This window comes from Pezoporus occidentalis, unplaced genomic scaffold (genome assembly GCF_034315485.1).
Source record: "Pezoporus occidentalis ecotype Australia unplaced genomic scaffold, CSIRO_AGI_Poc_V1 ctg12, whole genome shotgun sequence".
Lineage (NCBI taxonomy): Eukaryota > Metazoa > Chordata > Aves > Psittaciformes > Psittacidae > Pezoporus > Pezoporus occidentalis.
Window position 1 is genome coordinate 7,117,951 of NW_026912994.1, and position 25,518 is coordinate 7,143,468.

The 25,518-nt window shown below is 42.1% G+C and overlaps 1 protein-coding gene across 6 annotated transcripts in view; it reads left to right on the plus strand.

The window, feature by feature from the left end:
* Positions 1–25,518, plus strand: part of SEMA5B (semaphorin 5B) — a 283,614-nt gene that overhangs the window by 250,695 nt on the left and 7,401 nt on the right. For 5 of the 6 annotated variants that reach the window (XM_062607082.1, XM_062607079.1, XM_062607078.1 and 2 more), the window contains 4 exons: positions 1,686–1,856; positions 2,749–2,898; positions 3,785–3,829; positions 7,031–7,236. In XM_062607082.1, the coding sequence (XP_062463066.1) occupies positions 1,686–1,856; positions 2,749–2,898; positions 3,785–3,829; positions 7,031–7,236 (572 nt within the window). Of the gene's footprint in view, positions 1–360; positions 1,369–1,685; positions 1,857–2,748; positions 2,899–3,784; positions 3,830–7,030; positions 7,237–25,518 lie in introns of those variants that run through there. The other variant, XR_009962448.1, reaches the window with a different exon arrangement.

The following is a 25,518-nucleotide window of genomic DNA, read 5'->3' on the forward strand; positions in this document are numbered from 1 at the left end:
TTTTTTTTAAATTTGGGGGATTTTTTCTTAATTTTTTGAAGCTATTGTAATGACCCATGTATGTGATCTTTAGTGCAGACTGATGCCTCACCACAGCTCAGAGGGTAGCACAGCCACAGCCTCTAGTGTAAATAGTATTGTGGCTTGTCTAGCAATGTTTTTCTTCAAGAAGGTTTGATGCTCCATCCAGCGGGGGGCATCACAGTGCATCTGCTACTTGATGAGGAGGCAGACTTGATAAATGTGGCTTAATACTGTGTAGAGATGCTTGATGTGGCGGTTCTTCTTGTGAACACTTGTTTCTTCCCCCTCTCCTGCTTACGTATTGTTCTTGCGATGGGCATCTACTCTTGACATCAGTTACCATTTCCTGCACAGCCAGCAGGGAGTATTCTTGCCTGGTTTCCTGGTTTTCAAGTTTGTCCTCATGTTTATGTTGCACTTCTGGTCCAGAATAGTAATAATAGACCATTGACTACTGTATTCTTCCTCACTTATCCTTATCCTTGCTTTGTAATAGCTATCTAAACTAAATTTAAGTGATCTTGCATGAATTGCCTTGCCTCTTTGCAGTTCTAGTAATTATCTACCTCTGGCAATATAGTTTGTGGCCTACACTTGAAAATGCTATATTATAATAATAGTATTATGATTCTAAAATTCAATACAATGATAAAATTCCAATGCAGATACTACCAGAATGTGCAGCAAGAGCATAGTAGGAATGTCAAATATTGCACTCTATGGCCTATAAAAAGAAAATAACTGTAGCACTATAAAGGCATCTATTAGTACTATTCTGGAAGCTCTCAGTGGATCTTCACTAATGTCTGTGCCTTCTGTGCTGTTTTCTCCCCTTGGACACTATGATGTTTTACAATCTGTTCTGAGTGCATGATTACTATTTCTCTGTGTCTCCCTTCTTCCCTGCCTCACTCAATGTGTATAAATAAGTACTGGGTTTATCTTGCACCAAGTCATCAGATTATTATCTTCTGAATTAATGGCATGTGGACCTGCGAATTAAGCAGTCTAGTAGCCTGACAAGGAGCAGGGTGAGAATCAGGGATCCTAAGTCCCTCTCTAGTTTTATTATTAACCTGTTATGGGGTTGTGCTGAGATCATAGAATCATGAAATGGTTTGGGTTGGAAGGGACCTTTAAAGGTCATCTAGTTCAACCCCATCTGAGCAGGGACAATAAATAAAGTGTCTCAGTTTCTGTTTCCTGCAGGTTGGAACTTGAAGGACTCAGGGCCCCCACAGAAAAGTGCCATACAAGCTCCACTTGGGTTGTACAGCACTTTTTTCCCCAAGTAGATTTGCTGTTTCTGTAGATGAAGCATCAAAAGAAAATATAGTGATAACAGTGCTGTTTTATAAAAAGGTGTAGAACAGAATATTTCAGTGACTACCCTAAAGAATAGTTTCTATTTCAGCACTGTATGATGCAGAGTCTTTTTGTGAATAGACTTCATTTTACATCTTCAGAGTGCAGCACATTTGTATCCTCTCTCAATACAAAGTTCCTGTTGTCAGGCCCAATTGTACTCGGGTGCAAGAAACTGATAGCTAGTCTGGGCAGGGTGGATCTGGAAGGTGGGATACTGGGGCTCTCCAGCTTTGTCACTGTGAGAGGAGTAAGCAGCATCTGCCTCTTTCTCCTTGCTTTTCATTGTCCTTCAGTGAAAGGCTCATGGTCTTGTTGGACTCCTTGGTCTCACTGCTCAGCCACCTGTGGAGGAGGACACTACCAACGCACGCGAACTTGCACCAATCCAGCTCCGTCTAGTGGAGAGGATATCTGCATTGGTCTGCACACCGAGGAGGCCCTTTGCAACACACACCCATGTGAAGGTAGCAGTTCTCATCCCTTCTCCAGCTGGCTTGGGTGGTGGTGGGAGTATGAAACAACTGCAAAATATTTAAAAAGTAAATCAGAAACGTGACCAGTTAGAAGCTTTTCTGTCCATTCAGTAAACGTCTATTGAGCTGGGAAAAAGAGACATCCCTGTGTTAAGCTGCAGTGCATCACCTTTCTCTTTACTTGTTCACTAACCCATTCCCTGGCATTCTGGTGCCAGACAAGACCTTTTTAGCTGCTGATCCTTTTAAAGTAATTGGAAAAGCAGGAGTTTTTCAATGTGGGCACTTACAAGACAAACAAAAGGAGTCATCAATCTGTACAGTTGCTGAAGAAACAATCTTTCCTTTTTCTTACACAGACAGACAGATGAGCATGTGCTAGATCTCAGAGAATGGGGTTTAGATCTGTCCTGGTTTTGAACCACCTTTGTATATTTCTGATCCAGTGCAAGCTGACTCCTGCCCTTAGGAACATCAGCGAAACTTTTAAATGCTGTAATTCGTTATGGCTGCTTGCAATATCCCTGGGAGGCCACCTCAGAACTTGGAGATCCTCATGCAACATCCCATCCAGCTCCTTGTATGTCTTAACCAGAGAGCTGATACACGAGCTTTTAAGACAACTGTGTGCTGTGCAGTGCTCCACCAAGGGTTAGTACAGTACGTATTAAGCAAACCACAACCTGACAAGTAGGACATGATGCTTGCACTGTTATGTGTATTGAGAAAATGAAATCCAACAAAGGCCTCTGGATTAGATGTGTGAGAGAGACCCATGCAAAGAGCTAGATATCCTTCATCATGAGAGAAGACTGGTATCAACAAAAGATCCTTTTCCTTCTTGGTGATGTTGTCTGTGTGTTTTCCCAATCTTGGATTTCAGGTGGGTGGTCAGAATGGTCGGAGTGGAGCCTGTGTAATGAAGAGGGTATCCAATACCGCAGCCGTTACTGTGAGATACACAGCCCAGATTCTTCTCAGTGCGTCGGAAACAGCACACAGTACCAAGATTGCCTGTATAATGAAATTCCTGGTATGTACAGTGTCATAGAGGAGGGACAGGGTGGGCCAATCCAGGAGAGCAACTCATGCCCGAGACTGTCAAATTAGGCTGAGATTTTCTCTATTAAAAATTGGGTTTGAATGCTTCTAGAAAAACAAGCAAATACACAAACATGTTGTAAACTCCCTTGTCGCAGGCACAGATTGTCATTCCTTTAAGGCAGCTTAAAATTTCTTTAGAAGAGAATTACCTAGATCTGTAATAAATAACTAGAATGGCTTCACCTGAATTGCAGCTTTTAACCTTGCATAGTTCATCTCAGGCTGGCTTATAAAAATTAACTTTGTACTCAGTATGGATATAGTCAACAGAAGGTCCTTGAGCTCAGGTATGAAAAGAAGCATCCTAGAAGCGCGAAAAAATAAGGAGAGGCAGTTGCAGGAAATTGCTGTGTAAAGTGGGAAGATTAATCCACGGTCTTACAGAGCAATACTGTTGATAGACAGATGGTCATCAAAATCTTCCACCCTGTGTTTTGTGGAAATTTAATCTCTTGGGCAAATATCTCGTATGGGTCTAGGATAAATAACCCCTTTCCATGTGTTCTTTTCTGGGTTGCTGTGCCCTGACTTAAAAATCTGAGATCACTAGGCAATTATATTCTTCTTTTTCATGGCTTTCTCAGCTATCTTCTTTCCCCTAAATTGCAGAAGCCAAAGAGTCATCAGGTAACAGTACTGGAATTGCCAAGTCTTTGGCATGTTTTTCACTCTCTGAGTTTACCATTCAATTTAGAGAAACTCTGAGCTTGCTGCAGAACACGTGAGCACCTTTTCGTGTCTGGAGCACAGGGGGTTTAATTACTTGAAGAAGTGATGACAAAATGACAAGTTTCTCTAATCTTCTCTTTGTTTAGTGATCCTGCCAGCCTCCAGCATTGATGAGAGCACAAACTGTGGAGGTAGGTACCACTAAACTATATATATTATTTTTATCTTAACCTGACTTCTTTTCTCTCTGTGCAGTATCAACCAAACCATTAATCTGTACTGCTCATATCCCACTGATAGCCTTAATTCCACTGGAGTCTTTCTGTCTGAGTCAGACTGGAGGAATGTATTCCATGTCCACTTCTCAGTTCCAAGATCTTTATTTATTTTGGGGTTTGGATTGACCACTGAGGGTCATTAATTACCAGGGAGCACACTGGTTGTCTCTCTCTACCCACAGGGTAAATGGTTCTGGAGAAAGGAAGACATATTCCTCATTCCACCACTGTAAGCCTCCAGCTGTTCAAAAGCAGGTGTTTTTAAATAACCTATAAATATTTCATTGAACAAGGCCTCTTGGACAGCTCCTTTGCTGATGTAGGATGAGATTAGAGTTTATACTTGTCCTCCAAGCACTTCTTTTCATTCAAGTTGTCACCTCTCATACAGGTTGTGTCTGCTTTCTCCATGCAACTTGGAAAGATCCAGTCATTAGTGTCACTTTTCCACTGTCCTAAGAGCCCCTATAGTAAAAATGCAGACGAAAAAGGCAGGTTTCTTCGACATTTTAAAATGCTATTTTCACACTAATGACTATGTCAATTCCTGCTAGCATCACATCCGTGCTTTCCTGAAATCTAGATGATCTGCAGGTTGCCAAAATCTCTTCTCCCTGCAGAGATCATGGCAGAAAAAAGCATGCCACCTGCGGCACAGAAATGTGGCCTCTTGCTTTGTGACTGTGGGACAATCAATGGAATTCAGCACTGCAATGTAACAGTTGGCTTTCTGCATTTCTCCTCCCTCAGAAGGTGCAAGGTGTCTGCTTCACATCCAGGAACTCCTTGCTACGGCTTGCACTATACTTATAAGTGCTATATCCCCATTTCCTTCTTTTACCACCATTGTATTTGCTGTTGCAATCTATTTTACCATAGCTAATATCTATTACTTAGTGTTGTGCAATATTTGTCAGGGAAGTCAATCAATAGAAATTTTGTTGATGCATCTCAGAAAATCTGTATTTTCAAAATGATGAACCAAACAGCTTCCTCCTCAAGGAACTCTGCTGCGAACCAAATAATTCATTTTTTTCCCTAAGATATAGATAAAAATCACCTGAAGAATCAGACATGTCTTTCAAATGTGAGAATGAAATGTATGAGAGCTTTATGTTTTAGAAAGGATTTCCTACTGTAGTCACTTGCAAGGGTAGCAATAAAATGAAGCATTCACTGCAATGTACTCAAAGCTGGGCAAGAGGAGAGAATGTGGCACGGTGTCATGTAGCTTTACTGAGCACAGTTGCATATTCTGTGTTTTAGCTCTCCTGAGTGATCTAAAGCAGGTGGAGGTTATTAAAAAGGAAATGTCTCGTTGGAAAAGTCTTGTAACATTTAGTAGAAAATTATCATCTTTCTGCCAGTGTTTTGGACCATCATCCAAAACACAATAGAAAGTGGTAATCTTGTAATAGAATTTTATAGTGTGGGTTAAAAAATAAATGTAGCTCATCCGTCTAATAAATTCTGTATGTTCCTTTCTATAATTATGATTGAAGTACATTACTTTGCTGTAGAACTCTATTGGTTTTATTCTTTTTAAACTCAGGAGGATATTTTTTAACTAAAGATTAGAGGAGTGCCATAGACTAATGGGCAGAATTCTCTGTTTGAAAAGCATATCAGTTAAAATGTAAGATGGCACCAAAAAAATGCACACCGTGATCAGACTAAGAATGAACCTCATTTACAGCCAGTCTCTGAGTAGTCCCTTCTATTTCTCTGCACACAGTCAAGTCAACAGAGCAGTCTGTCCAAATGAATTGGCTTTTTAAGTATTATGGGAATTTTACTGCTTCAATTGCCACCAAGCTGATATGGCTGACCCCTGGGACAGCTGCCCTGAGGGGTCAGCAGCCTGGGCCCCCCCAAGCACTGAGACCATTGGCATTTCTGAAAGATGATGGAGCAAAGACAGAGGAAAGGCAGTAGCATTTGGAGTCATCATCGCTGAATCTTTTTCTGTAGGTTCCCACCTGCATATAGCAGAAGAAAACACGATCATAAAGTTTTGCTACCCAAGATTGCCTCTGGTTGCTTCATTAATTCGGTGGCTGTAAAGGTTGCTAGTGTTAGTTCTGGTGTCAGTAGAGATCTGTTGGTGGTTGGTTTTACCATGGGATTTAAGATTACCATAGGATTTATCATGGGATTTTTAACCCCCTCTCTGAGGTGAGAGAAGAATTAGGAAGGAGTACTGTTTGACTTTTTCTTCCTCCCACCAGCCTGAGTGGCAAGTTAGGTACCTCCCACCACACAGGAGGCACAACTACAGCTCCTTCCAGAGGTCAGTGCTATCCTTGGAGGGTTCTGCTGCAATCCCGCTTGGAAAGATCTCTGTTGGAGGCTATTATAGTCCAAGAGCTTTTCTGTTTGAAATTTTTTCACTATAGCTACCCTGCCGGCACCTATCTGCAACTGGCTTCCTATCTTTGCAGTTTGTGGACAAAACCAACAAAGAAGTGCTTTTCAAGCACTTTTCATTTGTCCACCTTATCTTTCCCATTCCCCTGAGGACCCCTATTTCACTGTACAATGCACCTCAGAGGTAGTGCAGACATGGCCAAAGCAATGCCACCCTACTGAATAAGCAAGAATGCTGAGCACACTCGGATTACATGAGGGAGGAATGTGTATCTCCCCCACCCCACACACAGAGCCATAGGCATTTTGGGCAGCTGACAGAAAGGGCTTTCCCTTCCTTTCCTTTCCCTTCAGAGAAATACTGAGCATTTTTATCCCCTTATTCCCATGACATGCACATGCTTTGGAATCCATTAATGTGCATTGTTTGTACGGTTCATTTCTTTAGCTGTCAGCTTAACATAACGTTTAGTTTCAATATCAATAGAGGGGAGAGAGGAGAGACAGGAAGGGAGCTTTGAGAAAACAATGCATGAACCTGTTAAGCTGTACAAGGCAGAACTGCAGTGGGGAGACCGATTTGCAGGGAGATTATGTCAGTTTATGTTAGAATGCAAGACTCTGGCTTCAACAGCTTGTTAATGTTGATCCCCAGATGTCATAGCTCTGATTTGCACCTGTGGTCATGTCGTGGGAGGGAAAAAGGCTGTTCTTTAAAGATAGCATCTCTTGTAATTTCTTTTGCAGGTTTTAGTCTCATCCATCTGATTGCCACCGGGATCTCCTGTTTCTTCGGCTCTAGCCTCTTAACGTTTGTGATTTACGTGTACTGCCAGCGCTGTCAGAGGCAGTCCCAGGAGTCGACCGTTATCCACCCAACCACTCCCAACCATCTCCATTACAAGGGCAACACAACCCCCAAGAATGAGAAGTACACCCCTATGGAGTTCAAGGTAGGAGAAATACCATGAACAGATTGATACTACCTGAGCAAATTCTGTATTTATGTCACAATTCGAATTGGGTAGGTTTGTGTGTCTGTGCCCAGCTACTGGTATTACACATATGGTTGAAGGGACATTTAGCCATACTGTCACAAAAGGTTTAAAAGGTCCCATTGCTACAATGGGATTTTGTTCTGTTTCACAGTCCTGATGAATGCCAGTCTGGCAAGTACCTACTAAGATACCCATTCTGACTGTTGTATTTATACAACTTGTCCTCTAGGAAATCAGTAAGAGCTCAGTTCAGTGCATTGTTAATGCATGGTAAGAGGAAAAGGAGGAGAGGAAGAATAAAAATGGAAACTTCATTAGACCAATAGCTGGGAAAACACTTATTTGAAGGATAAGATTCTGGAAATGCTTAGGGAACTGCCAAATTGGAGAGAATGAGAAAACAGAGAGGGTTCTGCCCCCTCTCTCGGTACTGGACAGAACTTACCCCAGTCAGCCATGGTATGAATTCAATGATAGCAGCAGAACTGGGAGCTGAAGCCTTAGAAGAAAATGGGCGTTGAAGTGGAAAACTCTGTTGGCATGTCTGCTTGCTAAAGAGAGCACCACCCATTGTCTGAGCAGATAGGGCTAAGAGTACAAGAGACATTATGTGGAGACAGTAGCACATCACTGTACGTGATGAGCAGTGGGATGGGTGGAGAGGCTTCATGTCATCATGGGAGGAACAGCCTCCCTGAGGTTACTTGAGCAGTGTAAAGCGTTATTTGGGAGATGAACACAAAACAGAAGGAAACCCTGCAGCTCCTTGTTCCATCATATAGCTATGTGCTGTTGACATTTTGATTGTCTGCTTCTGCTGGTCTGGCCTGGCTTCTAGCTGAGACCCAACAATAAGACCAATGGTGGGATTGCTGCCATAGTCTAAACTCCCTGCGTGCTGGAAACTGGTTTTGTGTAGGGACTGTATAATGCTGGGCACAGGACAACTCCTGATACACATGGCCACAATTTGCAATGTGAATACACTGGGAACTAAGAGCTTGTATCAAACCATTTGAAAAGAGTCATTGTTGGTTTGTTTTTTTAAAGTAAAACAGTTTGAGCTGAAAATATAACAGACCAGTTTGGCAATAAGCATGTGCTGAATTCCTTGTGCTGGTTATTGCAGCCCCTCAGAGGATCCCACCACCTATAAATGCAGTCTCAAAAACACATTGCCTAGAAGCATAAGGCTACAGTTTAATAAGGGTGCAGCATCATAATGCGAGTCAGCATGGATTTTTGGAAAGTAAATCATATCAAGCAAATTGGATTCCTTTTTTAAATTAAATAAATATTGATCTAGATATGAGGGAAGCAGGAGACGTATTGGGATTTTCAGAGGCTTTTAACAAAGTTCCACAGGATGTATTATTCTACACATTCCACATACATGGGTTAGGTGATAAATTATTAAGACAGGTAAAGAGCTGGAACCTGATCCTGGAAGCGTCAAACGATGAGAGTAATCCTTTCAGTTATGTGAGTAGTTGTGTCAAAGTCAATAGGAAGTCCCAGAGGAGAAAGGCTTGCAGGAGTAAAGAGATGATCAAGAGTATTCTCTTGTCTCTTACATAACAAACAATGAAGAAAAGAGGCAAATTTATTTTTGTGACCAAAAGCAGGTAGTTACAGGATTGGCTTTGTGTTAACATTTTCTTCATTATTTATATTGTGCTATTGTATGTTATCAGATGATGCTGAAATAGGTAGAATGCTTAAAATTAAGAAGGATGAAGTTGTTCAGAGAATGATCTTGATCAATTGAGTAAATGGGTTATTTAATGCAATATGTCTATGTCAAGTGGTGCAGTGAAGTAGAAGTAATAAAGCTAAGAAAAGTTTAAAATAGCAGCAGATTATTTAATGGAGTATCAGGAGGGAGTTGACCTCTGAGATAGATCCATCTCAGAATACTTGATCTAGTGTGTAGTAACAGTGAGCAGCTGTTAGAGGATTCTTTTGAGGGACATAAAGAGCTTAGGCATTAGATCAAGTTTTGAAAAGTCTACTTTACTTAAAAGAAAGCAGTATCTAATTGGGACTGTATGAGTTAGGCTGTGGGGAGAAGGGACTTGAACACAAGCAGAAATAGACCAGATGGGCTTATTTATAGAATGTTAGGAAGTGAAAGAGTTCAAGTGCATAAATCTGCAGTCATTGGACAGACCAAAACTAAATGTTTAGGAGCAAAGGGCTACTTGGCGAGAAGAACTGGAAGTCATATGCTTTGAGGGGAGAATGAAGCAAAGAGGTATACAGAAAGGATAAAATCTGTTACAAAGTGAAGCTCCTTTTCTCTATTACTGTTGAATATTTCCTTGTGTTCATCATCTCAATTGACCCGCATTTTTTAAACTCTTTCCTGAAAATGGCTCATTTAATACTACAAATTTGCTACTCCTCAGTGTTCCCTTGAAGCATACAGTATTAGTGCGGTAAGAGGAAGGCTCTGTGTGCTCTGTGCTGTGTAATTACTTACAGAACTTGTTATTAGCTAGCTTTATATTTAGGAATAACTGGCAGATTTTTCTAAGGGTCAGGAGGGAGTTTTTCATGCCTTCAAGGAGCATGTGTGGTTTTATTGTGATGCTGCACAATTAACATTCAAATGATGGGGGAGCTAAAATTCACCTTCTGGAAAATGAGGGTTGGACTGAGCTTGGATATGGGCCCATCTGAATTTAAAATGTGTATGTATGAAAGAAAGTGGAAACACCTGAAATACCAGATTCTAAACCCAAATAATTTTCTATTCAGCATGTACGAAGAAAAGGCCCCAGACATGTTTTAGGTAATAAAAGGAAAAAAATCATTGTAGGGCAGTGTGGGTGAAAGAGTTAATAAATCCACAATTAAGGAAATATAAGGTGTGTAGACTACTTTTCAGTAACAGAAAATTATAACATGCAGTGACATGATGGTAGCAGAAGGCTGACCATATGCACAAGTCTATTATTTTCCATTCTTTTATAATAATAAGCTTTCTGCAACCATCTTTAGTTTGTTTTCATCCTAAAATATCTCTGGTCTCCAAACAGCAGGTGAACACAGGAGAAAGTTTGGCAGTATTACCTTCAAATGCACTAAATGCAAACTCACAAATCATGGTGAATTTTATATGAAGGCAGATTTTGATGAAGGAAGTGCTAGTCGATATGAGTCTTGTTGGACACTTCAGCACAGCAGCGCAGTAATGCAGATCAGCTGTAAATATCATTCATGATGGTGACTTATTGATCATTTATTCAATGCTAACTTTCATAGGCAGTGTTTTGCAGAACAGTGTTTTATTTTTGCTGTCTCTTTTTCTCTTCCTGTTTTGCTTTCTCAAGAATGCTCTGAGGCTTATTATTAGCTATTTTAGCCATGATATCTTAAGAGATTTCATGCATATGCATTTACCAGCAGCATGTTGATTTTGATTTGTTATTCACAGATCGTAGGGGAGAGACCTTTTGGGTTACCTAATAAGCAGTTCATGTTTCATTAATTGGTTAGAGTTCATACAGCACTCTGACAATATTGAAGACTATGCAGAACAAGAGCATAATGAAATAAAAATTATCTGCTCTTCACATTTTGGCATGATAGGTTACAGAACCACCTACAACCCTCCCAGCACTGCCACGCCGATTAGTTAATAACTGGCCATCAAAGCAGAGAGGAGATCCTCTTTTTTAACATCCTGCTTCAGCTGCTGAGTGACTGACGTACGTGAGTTCCTTATTAGAGTCATGCTAGTGGAAAGCCAGATGATCATGGAGTAGAAGCAGGAGGATGTAGGGTCAAGGCTGAACCTTTGTGAGTTGGGAGCTCTTGGAACAGCCACACATGGAGAAAGGGTTTGGACTGAACTTCTTCCTATTGCTAAATCCTCTGCCAATAAAGAAAGCCAACATTTTATTCTGTGCAGGATTTGGACAGACAAGGCATCTGCACATTGGTCCAAATCCAAACTCCAATGGCCTTTGGATCAGGCCAGATGGGACTAGTGAGGAATGTAAGTTTGCAGGATGGTTATGATGATGATTCTGCAGATTTTCTTGTCGCTTGTGCTGAACAAATCTCCTTCTGTCCTTCCTTCCTTAAACACAGCTTTAGTCATGAGTCACACAGTCAAATTCTTTCTGTACTGATGCCTCAAATAAGCTGAGGAAGCACTTGAGCATTGCATCTGATCTGGATGTCACCTTTGCTCTCAGAGAAGCTAAGGGCCAAACACTGAAGTTGTGCTCAGCAAAACAGTCATTCATGTCAATAAGCAAATTTATTGCTGGGAGAAAGAGGAGGTGAGAGCCAAGTGAGATTGTAGGATATAGCGGTGAAAGAGGGAAACTTAGTATTTGATGTATCATCTGATACTTGAAGTTTCTAGGAGGACACTAGAACAACACACATTACTTTCAGTAGGACTGTGAGTCCTGCACTTCCCCAAAATTATATAGCAAATATATATGCAGCTGCATATATGGGGGGGGGGGAATATTGGGACTCTCTATAAGTTATAATGAATATTTTTTAATAAAGTGAGAACGATTCTCTTGAGAATCAAACAACAGTGCAGAGCATACACCCCCTGTGAAGGACTCCTGACACTGTGATCTGCACTTCATTACTAATCCCAAATAATTCATGATAATAAAATAGCAACCCCGAGGGTTATGGAAAAGAAACCAATTCTGTCAACTGCAAAAAAGCAATAAAGCTCAAGGTATAGGAAAGTGGATCCCTGTACGTACTGTAAATGTCCCTCTCTGTTGATGGTCATTGCTGCTGCAAATCACACTATTTTTTTATAGCGAGGAGAGAGCCAGTGGTTCAAGTTTAAATGAATTTTAGCTACTGTCAAGTGCCCTAGAGGAATGTCTAAGTCAGCCTTGGTCTCTGAGGGTGTTTGTTTCTCTCTGCTATGGAAAACTTAGGGCTTCAGTGTCCTATTGCTTAATTTAATATGTTACTACTTCAAGTAAAATGGCTAATCCATTTATTTGTAGTGATCACAGCACATACACTGATAGCCCTGTGATATACGCATTTTTCTTTTCCTGGTGACCCTTTTCCTGTGCATCATCCAAGCCCCAGGAAGTGGCTATAAAATTCAGACATAAGCTAGCAGATGATGATACCCAACATCATCAGTAAGTTATGAACAGCCTCCCTTAAGTATTTGCTTTAGCTGCTGGCGTTTTAGAGAGAGATTTAGCTGATGTATTCAGCTGGAAAAAATAAATACATATATATATAAAAATATATGGTAAATCAGATTGAAACATAAATTTTGTTCCTAGTGGATTTCATGCTTAACAAAGACTATTTCCCCTGAACAAAGTGGCATTTAAGAGCATTAAGTGCCTGAATGGTAGAGTACATATTTTTAGTACTTACAGTGAGTATAGTATTATTTGAAAAAGAATAGTAGGGGTAGGGGGTTGTATTGGCAATGGAGCATTGTGCCCTTTCTTGTATGATCCTGCAGTTGCAAATATCACTTCAGGGAACTCTCAATTTACATAATGCCTGCTAGGAAGTGAAAGCAAGAGAGCTTACTGATGGGGGAAAAAAGGATTACGTGGTGCGTCTCAGTCAAAATACATTAGTGTCTTTTCTCCCCTTTATCATTGGGTCAAGTCAAATTGAGCAGTCAAGCATGCCTGGAGGTGTCGCTGTCCTAGGGTGATTGTGCATATAGAGTGACACCTCTCTTGGAGGTGTCCTCAGCCCATGGCAGCAGTGGCTCAAGTGGGTTGCTGCGTGCAAGTCACAGAGATCTCCCTCTCATCAATACATTATGTAAGAGTAGAAGAAGCTGCCAATTCAGAACTGAATGTCACTTTGCTCCTGCTCCCTCTGGGATGCTAAGCAGCTTCTCACAATGGTCCCCCCATGGGAACTGGTTCCTGCTCCATTCACTTATCATAGAAACCCTCCGTTAATTTGCAGGGCTGTTGCTGCTCACCATGGGGTAAGAATCCACATTGTTCTTCCTCCCCCACCATTTTGAGAGAGTCCAGCTTTCAGGATGACTTTGTTTTCCTCTTTAAGCCACATTGAGAAGCTTTAAGTGACACTGGGAGTACATGCTTCATACTCATTCTGTCTTTTTTTTCTCTGTTAACTCAGCCTTCTCTCCTACTTGGGCAACCAGATGTATCTCCTCCATGCCCTTTCTTCTTACAGGCTGATCTACTCATTATGGATACTCAGACTAGTCTTCCTTTGAGGTTGTGTTACTACAGCTGTGATAATCTGTGGATACAGGCAAGACTGGTTTATAGGCAGACAAGTTTTGTTTTGTTTTTAATAAGATCAATGAATATAGATAGAAAAATCTGTCAGGTTTTTGAACGTGTGAGCTGCTATTTCAGACTTGAAGATAGACAGGTGTGTTCAAAAGTTTATCTGATTTTTCCAGCTACACTAATTGATCTAATAATGGATATTACCTTTTTCTGGCAATTTTTGCCTTTCCTCAGAGGTTAACATGTATCTGCCCCCACCCACCTGCGCTGGAAGGAAGAGAATTAAATGAAAAAAAACTGCAGGAATGGGACTAACAAAATCACACTGTACTGACTGCTGTGTATTTACATGACTTCCCTCTACTGGTCTGAAGAAGAATATTCCAAAATACACCCTAGACTTATTTGCTGCAAGTTAATGGTTCTCCCTTGGTCCAGGTCCTTGAAATGGTTCTTCCCTTCTTGTCTCCTCGAAGCTGTGGCTGGCAGTGTTATGTGAATTATCTGAGCTGGGAAATCCTCAGCACTGCCAGGATGTGCAGGAAAAATTAATTATGTGTTTACAGAAGAGTTTAAAGGGAGCCATGAAAGAGCCAGGGAGCTAAAGTAAAGGGAGAGGACAATATTAGACAATAAATACCAGAAAATTTGTAACCTTTGTGGCATGCTTGGAGGGGAGCTGTCTCGCTATTCTCCTAGAATAGCTCCACTAGCAAATAATGGCTTTTTTAAGTAGAATTATAAAGAAATTGAGCTGCATGCAGACAAAATAACATAGCTGTACCAGTATTCAGAGCTAGAGCTCAATGTCCAGAATGAGTTTGACAGTTCTGAGAGAGAACAGCCAAAATACCTTAGCTGTTTTTTTTCCTGAACTGTGACTGCCCTGTTCTAAAGAGCAATTGGGAGCTCAGGGCTGCTCAGGATGTACTGGCTGCCACCACAGCACAAGCTGCACCAGCTGCAGCAACACTTACATCCATTGCCTGATGCATCATTTATATATTCATAATAGGTTTGGTGTAGGGTAAGCAGAAGTAGCTCTGCCTGCATTCCCCTGTAGCTGGGGGAATCCTCATGAAGTCAGCTCTACTATCATCCTGAGGTTTGGCACAAAGCATGTGAGTAAAGGAAAGAACTGAAAATCTGCGGAAGAAGGAATCTAGATGGACCATATCCCAGAGTCTGTGAGAACCAGCTAATGAACAACTCCAATTACCTTTATAAATACCATGGACCTTGGGCAAACCCCTAGTGCCATGAAATACAAAGGTAATACCAAAGCATTTGTAAGGAAGCAGGACAATTTCCTCCCAGGTAATTGAGTCATTATTAAGCTACTGAAGTCCAAAGCACAAAAGTCACACAAGTAGCTCCAGTAAGTCTGTGTGGGAGACACCAGTTGGATTTGGGGATAAGACAAAATATCTGTAATCATACAGGCCCACAATTGATAGAGTATGCCTCGACCTTCCCTATTCAGCAAAGTGTATTGAATCCTACTTGGTCTTTAAAATTTGACAGAGTAAGGTTCATATAAGAGAGGGAAAACTGAAGAAACAAATGGGATTGACTCAACTATACTTTCAGTTACAACACTAGAAACTCATTGAAACAAATCTGTGTCAGTATTAGTATGTAGACAAATTGGAATTAATATTTGAGTGGCAACATGTCACATATTGTGATGAAATGAAAGGTGGTTGGGCTGAACTGACAGCTGAGCCAGGACCTAAAGCTAAGCAGGAATAAATCAAACACAATCACTTTTTACACAGTTTCAGCATTAGAGAATTAAGAGAAAACACAAGGCTGAGCTGCATAAGGGCAGATTCTCAGATGGTTAAAAATGTAGCTTTACTGGTACATACACCTAAAGAAAAGAGGATACACCTAAAGAAAAGGGGATAGTATTTGTGTCTTAAATAATCGGTGATGTGTAAATAGAAATTGGCTTGGACTGGAATGCTTCGGTAGAGACTGAGATCTGGCTAATGGACTGTAAACATTGGGCAATCATTAATGGGAACATATGGAGCTATGGGGAGGAGTTTTTTGGGGCACTGCAAGCAGTAATGCAAGGTTTGTCTTTATTTAATATCTTCATTAATGACCTTGGAGAGGGTGCAGTCAGTGTGTTAATTAAACCAGCAGAAGATATTAAACTGGGAGGTGTGTCGAAAAAACAGCCACTGGTATAGAAATAATGGAAAATGACCTGAGGAGGTTATAAATGTAGAGAGGAAATAACAAGGTGAGATGCAACATGGTGAGAAAACAAAGCAATCTTGAGGAAAATAATCAAAAAGCATCTATTTAGGGGGTGGGAGATATTTGGAAAGCAGTAAGACTATAAGAGACTGAATGGAATTAGCAGATGGCAATTTAGGCCCAGTTTTTACTTTTATTTCTAGTTTTACTCTTGTTTGTTTTTCTTTTTCACCACTGCATTTCCACCTTTGCAATTCTCAGTCTAAGTGTAGCTCTGTGGGCTGGCACCAGGTTTGCATTATTTGCATTAGTAATTCAGCAGAATAAGCTGCTCTGAGACCATCTGAAAACTCAGGGCTGCCCACTCCAATGTAGTTGCAGTGAGGCAGTCAGAACTACCTTCCCAGAGAGACCTAGGCGGTCACTGTGACCTTACTAGTTGCCATCAGCTGAAGGCCAGTATAGCCCAGTTGCTCTAGTGGACTATTTATCCCACTCTACTCAGTGCTTGTCAGGGCACACCTGAAATACTGTGCTCAGTTTTAGTCCCCACTATACAAAAAATGTGGCTGGAGAGGGTCCAGAGAAGGGCCGCAAAAATGATAAAAGGACTGGAAAGCCTGCTGAATGAGGAAAGGCTGAGAGAGCTGAGCTTGTTCAGCCTTGAGAAAAGAAGGCTCAGGGGAGACCTTATCACCATATTCTAGTACTTAAAGGGTGGCTACAAGAAGATGGAGACTCCCTTTTTATAAGGAGACGCATGGAAAAGACAAGGGGTAAGGGGCACAAGTTACTGCTGGGGAGATTCTGACTGGTCACAAGAAGGACATTTTTCACAAAGAGAACAGTGAGCCATTGCAATAATCTCCCCAACAGAGTGGTAGATTCCCCAACACTGAACACTTTTAAGATTTGACCGGGCAGGGTGCTGGGACATCTAGTCTAAGTCATGCTTTCCCTAGAAAGGTTGGACCCGGTGGTCTTTGAGGTCCCTTCCAACCTGCTATTATATGATCCTATGAGTCTATTAAACTTAGTTTTAGAAGGTAGTGGTTATACCTTTGGTGAGTTAGTCTGAGTACTAGACTATGTGCAAGGATGGGTGCTGTAGCTCAACTGTTGAGCCTCTTTAGTAATACTATTATATACATGAGGCACCCAGGATGGGCATACACCAAGGCATAGTAGTGCAGCATGGAGACAGTTTACACCTTCCCACGCAGCTGAGATCATGTCTCCTATATCCTGTGCACCAGTTATATTGGGAAGCAGATTGAGGCAGCCCTGAATTTGTCTTTTGTGTCTGGAGCTGTGTCATGGGTGTTGCCACCAACAAATTATTGGCAAGCCAGGGATAAATAGCAAGCTTTAGGCTAGACACCTGCATGTGCCAGTGGAAAGATTTCCATCAACTCCTTGGACTTCAGTTTACAGTTCAGAAAAATACTTAAACTTGGATTTAGCTCTAAGCAGGGACTCACTTCAGTTTGCTTTACTGTTACATACAGTTTGTCATCTAATGTGTTTAAAGTCAGAGATGTATGAAAGCATCTTTTGACAATGGTCCTTTATGTTGCCAACTCTGAAGGTTTTTATAAGTTTAAAATGGCAGTAATATAACCTCACTCCCTCCTAAGTATAAGGATAAAACAGCTATTTTCAAACAGCTATAGAAAACTAGCTATTTGTTTTTCTTATAGTTGAATGTTAGTTCCATTGTCAGCCTGAGCACATCTGCAGATGCTGCCGTCATTTGGGGGTTGTTTAATTTATTTACCAATAGCAGTGAACAAAGAATTTCCAGTCTAAAAATATGGTAAGCTTCCATCCAAAAATCACATGCAATCATAACTTTAGTGTCCCAGTGGGATATTTTGTATCTCTTTTTGAGAGGAAAAACCTTCTGTAGAAATTAGGTTCCTCATCTGTACATCTACACTTCACTGTAAATCCTGCAAACAAACAGCCTTATTGAATTCATCAGAAAACACTCAATACCTAAACCCTGGCCACTGCTACCTTTGACTTCAGCGCAGGCAGAGCTCAAGAGATTTTATAAGAGCATCAGATGAGATAGTTTGTTTAGTGGAAGACATGAAGCAAATCTTTAGGAAAGATCAGAAAGAAGAATCAGTAAATTCTTAAAAATCACTCTTAGCTTGTGGTAAATACATGGGTCTCGTAAGGTCTTCCTGGCAACTTTCTGTCTTTCCAGGATCATTTGTAATGCATAGCTCGAGAGGCACAGCAGTGTTGTGGCATCCAGTTGATCAGAAAAAAGGGAGCATGTGTGTGGGCCAGACATCATTTACTTCCTTGGTGTCAATTATTGCCAAAAGAGGTTATTTTAGTTGTATGGTTTGTTTTGTTGAAATGTAATTATTATGCAAATTATTTCCCAATTTATTGGTTTGTATAATTCTGAAATCTCTGCCTTGGTTCTTCCAGAGATGTACAAGCTGTGGGGAAAGTTTCATAATATTAACATATTTCCACAACCCCAAGTCATTTGGCTAATGTTCCTAGAACACAAAAAGTAACATCATTTAGCAAGAAGGCATGGGTAACACCATAAAACAGCTGATCTGCATCAAAAAGGCATTTTGCTCTATCTGATTTCGCTGCAAGAAGCAAACAACTTAAAAGGAGCACAAAAGAACCTAAATGCTGGCTCTCAGCTTCATTACATCATTGCACAGCTCCCTTATCCCTCCATTTTCCTGGGGAGTAAGGGGGAGTAATGGCCATCCCCCTGTTGCTACAGGAAGTCTGTTAGATGCCGTTCCAAGGAAAATTGGAAAGGCTACCACAATTCTTTTAGGGTTAATTGTGAGACTGAGTTCAGTGGGAATGTTGGCCTTGATTTGTGCAGAGGCAGGATGTAGGATGCACAGGGGCTTCATTTGGATATTGCTAGGAGGAATGAGCAGAGTTGCTGTCTGCTACCTGAACCCTGATTTTAGACTTTTGCCTGTGTCAACAGTGAATGACCAGGGTTAGCAGGGATTGGAGTTGTTTCCCTCAGTTCCATAGTGCCTGTGCTCAATTTGTGATCAAGGAAAGAAGAAGTTTTTCTTTGTAGCTCACTGGGACATTACAACGTTACAATCTTGCAAGATGGGAAAGTGCTATTATGCAGTTCTGGCACAGACAACACATCTCTGATTGAGTCCTGCCCATTGGAAACGTGTGCACTGCATTGTTCAGCCTCTTAGGACGTTAATGGGATGATAACTTGAACAAATGCTAGACAGAGTGGTTTGAAGTTGCCCAGGAAGATCACCCAATTTTTCCTCTGTTCCTTTTACCTTTTCAAAGAGGCTAGGGTCATGGTAAGAGGTGGTAGAACTGAAATTACACCTGTTGGCAGAGAAACAGTGGAGAAACTATGAGGTTGGAGGAAATCATCCTTGCTCACTTGACTTCACGGCAACTGTGTGTCCTGGGTTCAGCAGTAGCAGTCATTTTTCTCCTCCTTGGTAGCTGGTGCAGTGCAGTGTTTTGACTTTCAGCTCGGGAACAGAGCTGATAACAAGGATGCTTTGGTTTGGCCAAGGACTTTATGAGCCTCATGCTCTGCCAGGGAGGAGGGGAAGATGGGAGGAAGCAGAGACAGGACACCTGACCCAAACTGACCAAAGAGGTATTCCATACCACAGCACGTCATGCCCAGGATGTAACTGGGAGTTAGCCGGAAGGGCTGGGAGACTGCGGGGTTGGAGGAGGTATCGGTCAGAGCTTGGTTGGGCTGGGGGGGGCGAGTTATCGGTCGGCTGGTGGTGAGATGATGTATTCTCTTCCCTTGTTATTTCCTTTATCATTATTATCATTGGTGGTAGCAGCAGTGATTTGTGTTATACCTTAGTTACTAAACTGTTCTTATCTCAACCCGTGGGAGTTGCATTCTTTTCGATTCTCCTCTCTGTCCCTCCGAGAGCAGGGGGAGGGCAAGAAAAGGGGGGGAAGTGAGCGAACGAATTACCTGACTGGGTTTAAACCACGACACTGTGATACTGCATAGCTGGTAAAGGTTAACCTACGAAACTCTTGGGAAACTTGCTGACTCTTTCCCCATGCCAGTGCCAGAATAGAAAAGAAGAATGCTCCATAAAGTTGAGTGAGAAGAGTATGAAAATCTTGCCATTGCATGTCAGCGTGTGCGAACTACTTTATGGCTCTTCTTAGAATCATAGAATAGTTAGGGTTGGAAAGACCCTTAAGATCATCAAGTTCCAATCCACCTGCCATGGGCAGAGATGCCTCACACTAAACCATCTCACCCAAGGCTCTGTCCAACCTGGCCTTGAACACCGCCAGGGATGGAGCATTTACCGCTTCCTTGGGCAACCCATTCCAGTGCCTCACCACCCTCACTGTAAAGAACTTCTTCCTTATATCTAAGCTGAACTTTCCCCATTTAGGTTTGAACCCATTACCCTATGTCTTCTCACTACCTTCCCTAATGAAGAGTCCAACACCCTTGTAGGTCCCCTTCAGATACTGGAAGACTGCTATGAGGTCTCCACGCAGCCTTCTCTTCTCCAGGCTCAACAGCCCCAACTTCCTCAGCCTCTCTTCACACAGGAGGTGCTCCAGTCCCCTGATCATCCTCGTGGCCCTCCTCTGGACTTGTTCCAACAGTTCCATGTCCCTTTTATGTTGAGGACCCCCAAGTGCACATGATACTCCAGATGAGGTCTCATGAGAGCAGAGTAGAGGGGCAGGATCACCTCCTTCGACCTGCTGGTCACGCTCCTTTTGATGCAGCCCAGGATACAGTTGGCTTTCTGGGCTGTGAACGCACACTGAAGCCGGCTCATGTTCATTTTCTCATCAACCAACACCCCCAAGTCCTTCTCTGCAGGATTGCTCTGAATCTCTTCTCTGCCCAACCTGTAGCTGTACCTGGGATTGCTCCGTCCCAAGTGTAGGACTTTGAAGCTGGCATGATTAAACTTCATAGGGTTGGCATCAGCCCACCTCACAGGCGTGTCGACATCCCTCTGGATGGCATTCGTTCCCTCCAGGGTATCAACCGAACCACACAGCTTGGTGTCATCGTCAGACTTGCTGAGGGCGCACTCAATCCCACTGTCCATGTCAGCGACAAAGATGTTGAACAAGACTGGTCCCAACACTGACCCCTGGGGGATATCACTTGTTACTGGTCTCCAATTGGACATTGAGTCGTTAACCACAACTCTTTGTGTGTGGCCATCCAGCCAGTTCTTTATCCACTGAGTGGTCCATCCATCAGATTGATGTCTCTCCAGTTTAGAGACAAGGACGTTGTGTCGACCGCTTTGCACAAGTCCAGGTAGATGACATCAACTGCTTTGCCTCTATCCATCAGTTCTGTAGCCCCATCATAGAAGGTCACCAAACTTGTCAGGCAGGATTTTCCCTTAGTGAAGCCATGCTGGCTGTCACCAGCCACCTTGTTTTTCATGTGCCTTAACATGGTTTCCAGGAGAACCTGCTCTGTGACCCTAACAGGCATTGACGTCAGACTGACTGGTCTGTAGTTCTTCAGATCTTCCATTTACCCCTTCTTGAAAATGGGGGGTTATTTCCCTTTTTCCTTTAGTCAGGAACTTCACCTGACTGCCATAACTTTTTAAATATGATCTTTTGGTGTTAGTTGTATGTGTATCAGATGCTTTTAGAAGCATCCTTTTCACTTTAACTTCTCAAAAACTATATGGAATTCCTTTTAATCAGGGGTGGTGAGATGCTCATCTTTCTAAATTGATTTTGAAATTTTTGTGGCTCTTTACTGAAAGCTGAAACACTTGATCTGTTTATGTGTGTAAGAAATGTTTATACAGTTTATACATGCAGCTGTAGGATGGGACTGGTTCTGAAAGTCCTATACTGTTATGGATGAAGATGTTTTGATTCATCTGGGAGTATATAAGCAAGTAGGTCAGTGGATTATGACTTAATGATTTGGAGCAGAGGCAGAATTTGGGGGAGTAGTGGCAAGGCATTGCTGGAGAAAAAGTAACAAATGGAAAATCTGAATGATGACTTTTAGGCTAAAAATATCAATGGAGAAGGCTGAGCAAAAGTAAATGTATGCACATGGCACAATACAGTCATGTCTAACACATCCAACACTTGGCTCTACCTTGGGAGAAACAGCCTGTGAGTACATGTCCGTATTTTGCCTCCAGTATGAATGCCAGGGGGCAGAGCAGCACACAAGGGGAAATATCTATACACTTTTTCTCAGACTCTTCCAGTTCTAACTAATTGCTAATACAGTAGTAAGTGTGATGACAAATTGTTTACCTGTTTCTGTAAGTATTTAGATACTCAGGATCCTGTTGTGCTTGGCATAGACATGCAATTTATCAGCAACAATACTGGACCTTTTAACTATTTGACAGATCACACAAAATGGAGAAAGCTGATCCTGTTTTACATTCTCTTAAAACCATATTCATCTTAGTCCATCTAAAAACACCCCTGCTTGCAAAGCGGAGTTTCTGGGTCAGAGAATTTTTTATTAGTCATATGCCAACACAGCATAATAAAGGGTCTTTTAAAGAAAGCAGTTGAAGGTGTGCCTGCTTTTGAGTGATCCACTTGGTTGGGTTGGTGCATGCTGGTGGCTTACTTTCAGCGAATAGGTTCTGGAATTGAGGTTAGTAGTGAACAATACAGAAGGAACAAGTGATGTCAAATATGCTAGGATGGCATGGCTCATACTGGAAGAGAGGAGGTGGGTAAAACTTTGATTGATGCATATTGAGTTTCTAGCTACTGGTTGAATTGAGCAATTTTTCTAAGCACATCTTACAGGTTTTCATATTAGCTCAGGGTCTGACCTCACTTTTTATGAGGAATATTATACTTGCACAACTACCAGAAGTTTCTTTCTTCTTAAGGCAGAGGACCAAAATGAGGGCCTGAAATGTTTCCCTCAGTGTTCAAAATCCATCATGGGTATGGCACAGAGATTATGCACCAAGTAATGTTTCAGCAATAAACATTGGTCAGGCTTTTGGCTTACTGAGCAATCGTATCTAATCTGCTGGCAAGGGGAGGTGTTAGTGTTTGATATGGAAGGGAGAAGACAGCAAGAAGGGGAAAACACAGGTTGAGTGTCGGGAGAAGTGTCATAAGTAAGGTCCGGTGGGTGCTGAGGTAACTGACATGTCTCCCTACAGGGTGCAAGATGGTAGTGCAGAAGAGCTCAGGCAGCAAAAGCAAGTCTTCCTTCTCTGAGTCTTCTAGTGAGGACAGCCTGAGCTCTAGTGCTCACTGTGCTGCTTTAGCCAGCTTAGTTCCTGCAGCCATATACAAGTCTCTGCAAAAGCACAGAAAAATTCTCACTTCTGAGGGACTAATTGGGCATTGTCTCAGCAATCGTTTCTTGCCCACTGTAATGCTGGGGACTTGGCTCAGAGGTAGCTGAAGAGGCACCTGTAGGAGCTGGGCTGTGTTTTTGTGATCGACTGTACTTGTGTGGTAGTGATGACTCTCGGTTTCTCCCATTGGGAGTGATAAATATTGGTGGGAATACCTATGGGCACAGCACGCTGTTTTCATCCTCACAATAATTCCAGGGAGTTCAAGTTGTCAGGAGGCTCTGACCCTGACAGCATAACCCATATAGCTCTTGAGGAATGTCTTCCAAAGGGAAAGTCATTGACCATCTCTGCCACAGTGGAGAATTGCAGATGAGAGTAAGCATTAAAGAGATGAGTAGAAGAGCACAGTAGCCCACCCAGAGAGATTTGACCTCTTCTCCTGCAGTGCATGCATGACTGTGTGTGTAGGTCGCTAAAACTCACTGCTGCCTCATTTCCCTTCTTCAAAATATCAACCAATTTCTACTGCCAAAGAACCTAATAATCTATTTATTAAAATGCCACAGGCAATAAGTTTGTGTGGGGAAATGTTAAGGCAGTGCACATTGATCATGCTGATTTAGGACGGTACTGCCATGGCAGCATTTCTAGAGATAAATTCTGTGCAGCTAATTGCATTATAAATTCTGCTAAACCATTTTCATAAGGTATTTCCCTAAGATATAAGCCCTCCATCAAAAATAAAACCAAAAAGAGCAAAGGAGCAGTTGTGGGTTTTTTCTTAATCAAATGTTATATGAAAGTAAGACAAGAGAGAAAGGAAAAAATGCAAATTGTTTTAATTAAATGCTAAGTCTGCTGTAAAGGGCTAGTTTTAAACACCATGGGAGATGTTGAAACATAGAGATTTTACAACTGAAAGACAAAAAAATGTACAGTCCTGAGGTCTTTGTCCTCAGATCAAGATGTTCCTAATCTTAGGTCAGGATTTTGATGTTACCAAATTTCAGAGGTGGTAATCCTGGCATGTTATGAATCTCAACTGTCCCAAAAAGTGACCCAGATAAGGCCTGGACACTGGACCACCTTCAAGAGAGTCCAGGTATTGCAGCAGTGGGCATAAACCTTTTTGTCCTGCTGTGCTGGACCATCGCTATGAGGTTACATTGACTGCAGTGGGTATCCTGGGCTAGAGACACTGACAGGAAACAGCAGTCACTGTGGTGTTTGCCAGAGTTCCCCAGGTACTCAGTGGCAGCACATAGGAAAGTGCATTTTTACAGAGGATCTCAAATGCTTTTACCAAGCTGGATCAGAAGACACTGGGGCACAGAGCAGTTGATTGGATTTCCCAAGGAAGCATAGCAAACAGCAGAGGAGTGAGCCTGGCTTCCTTGTTTCCCAGCCTCCAGCACAGAGCAGCAGACTGTTGCCCGCACTATTTTAATATTTCTTTGAGTGACTGGGAGCAAAGCATGACACTTCTGTTCTTCCTTTCCTATTGAAAGGCACAAATTCTCTTTCCTTGGAAATATTTGTCACTCTGAGCATACCTGTACAATTTCCTCCTTGCTTCCTACAAGTGATACACCGTGAGCTGATTTTGGAGACTACAGGCTGAGAGAGATTGCAGTGAGACCAGGAGGAGGCTGGGTCTCCTCCAGTTTTTATGTTTGAGATGTTTCATATAGTACCCATTTCCAGAAAAGTTATTCAGTAGTTCAGCAATTAGCACATTTCTTTGCCAGGGTTGTTTTGCCACAGGAAAGCCTTTCCTCCTAACATCTTGTATGAAACTGGGAGTTGCATCTCCCAGGGTAGCGGTAGCTATCAGTTTGCTATTGAATATGAAGAAAGCATTTTCTTTTTTCCTCTTCCCTTCCCCATGCAGTAAAATTATTCAATTGCAAAGAATTTGGGAGATAAATGTACTGCCTGTGGACTTCTCTTTGAGCCTAGGGATAGCTCTCATCATTTCAGCAGTCAGTAGTCAGTGGCTACACCCTGACTGTGCAAAGGGGATGTACACAGGGTGAGACCCTGCTAACTGTAGTCTCCTGAGAGTTAAGCACCCACTGTTGGCACGTTGCCGCAGTGCTGCCAGGGCTGGGGGGAAACAGGGATTTCTCCAGAAGGCAATTTTTATCTATGGAGCCACAATGCCTGAAGTGTAGGGGGCTGAAGTTACATGGGTCAAGTAAAGCCAGTGGAGGTGGGTATTTCATGGACAAGCATTAGTTAATTAATTTAATCTTGCCCTGAGCTGGGTCAGGTATGAGGTGTTTGTCTCAATGGGGAACCGAGCTAAAGTGGCTCCCCCAGCAGCATTGGGTTGTGGCAGAGCAACCATTAGGTCCCAGGGTGAGTTACTTCTTTAGACCTCTCCACCTCTCTGCTCCAGACAGGAGATAGGCTCATACCCTCTTTAAATGTGCTGTGCTCTGATCATGAGGCTGCTGTAACAA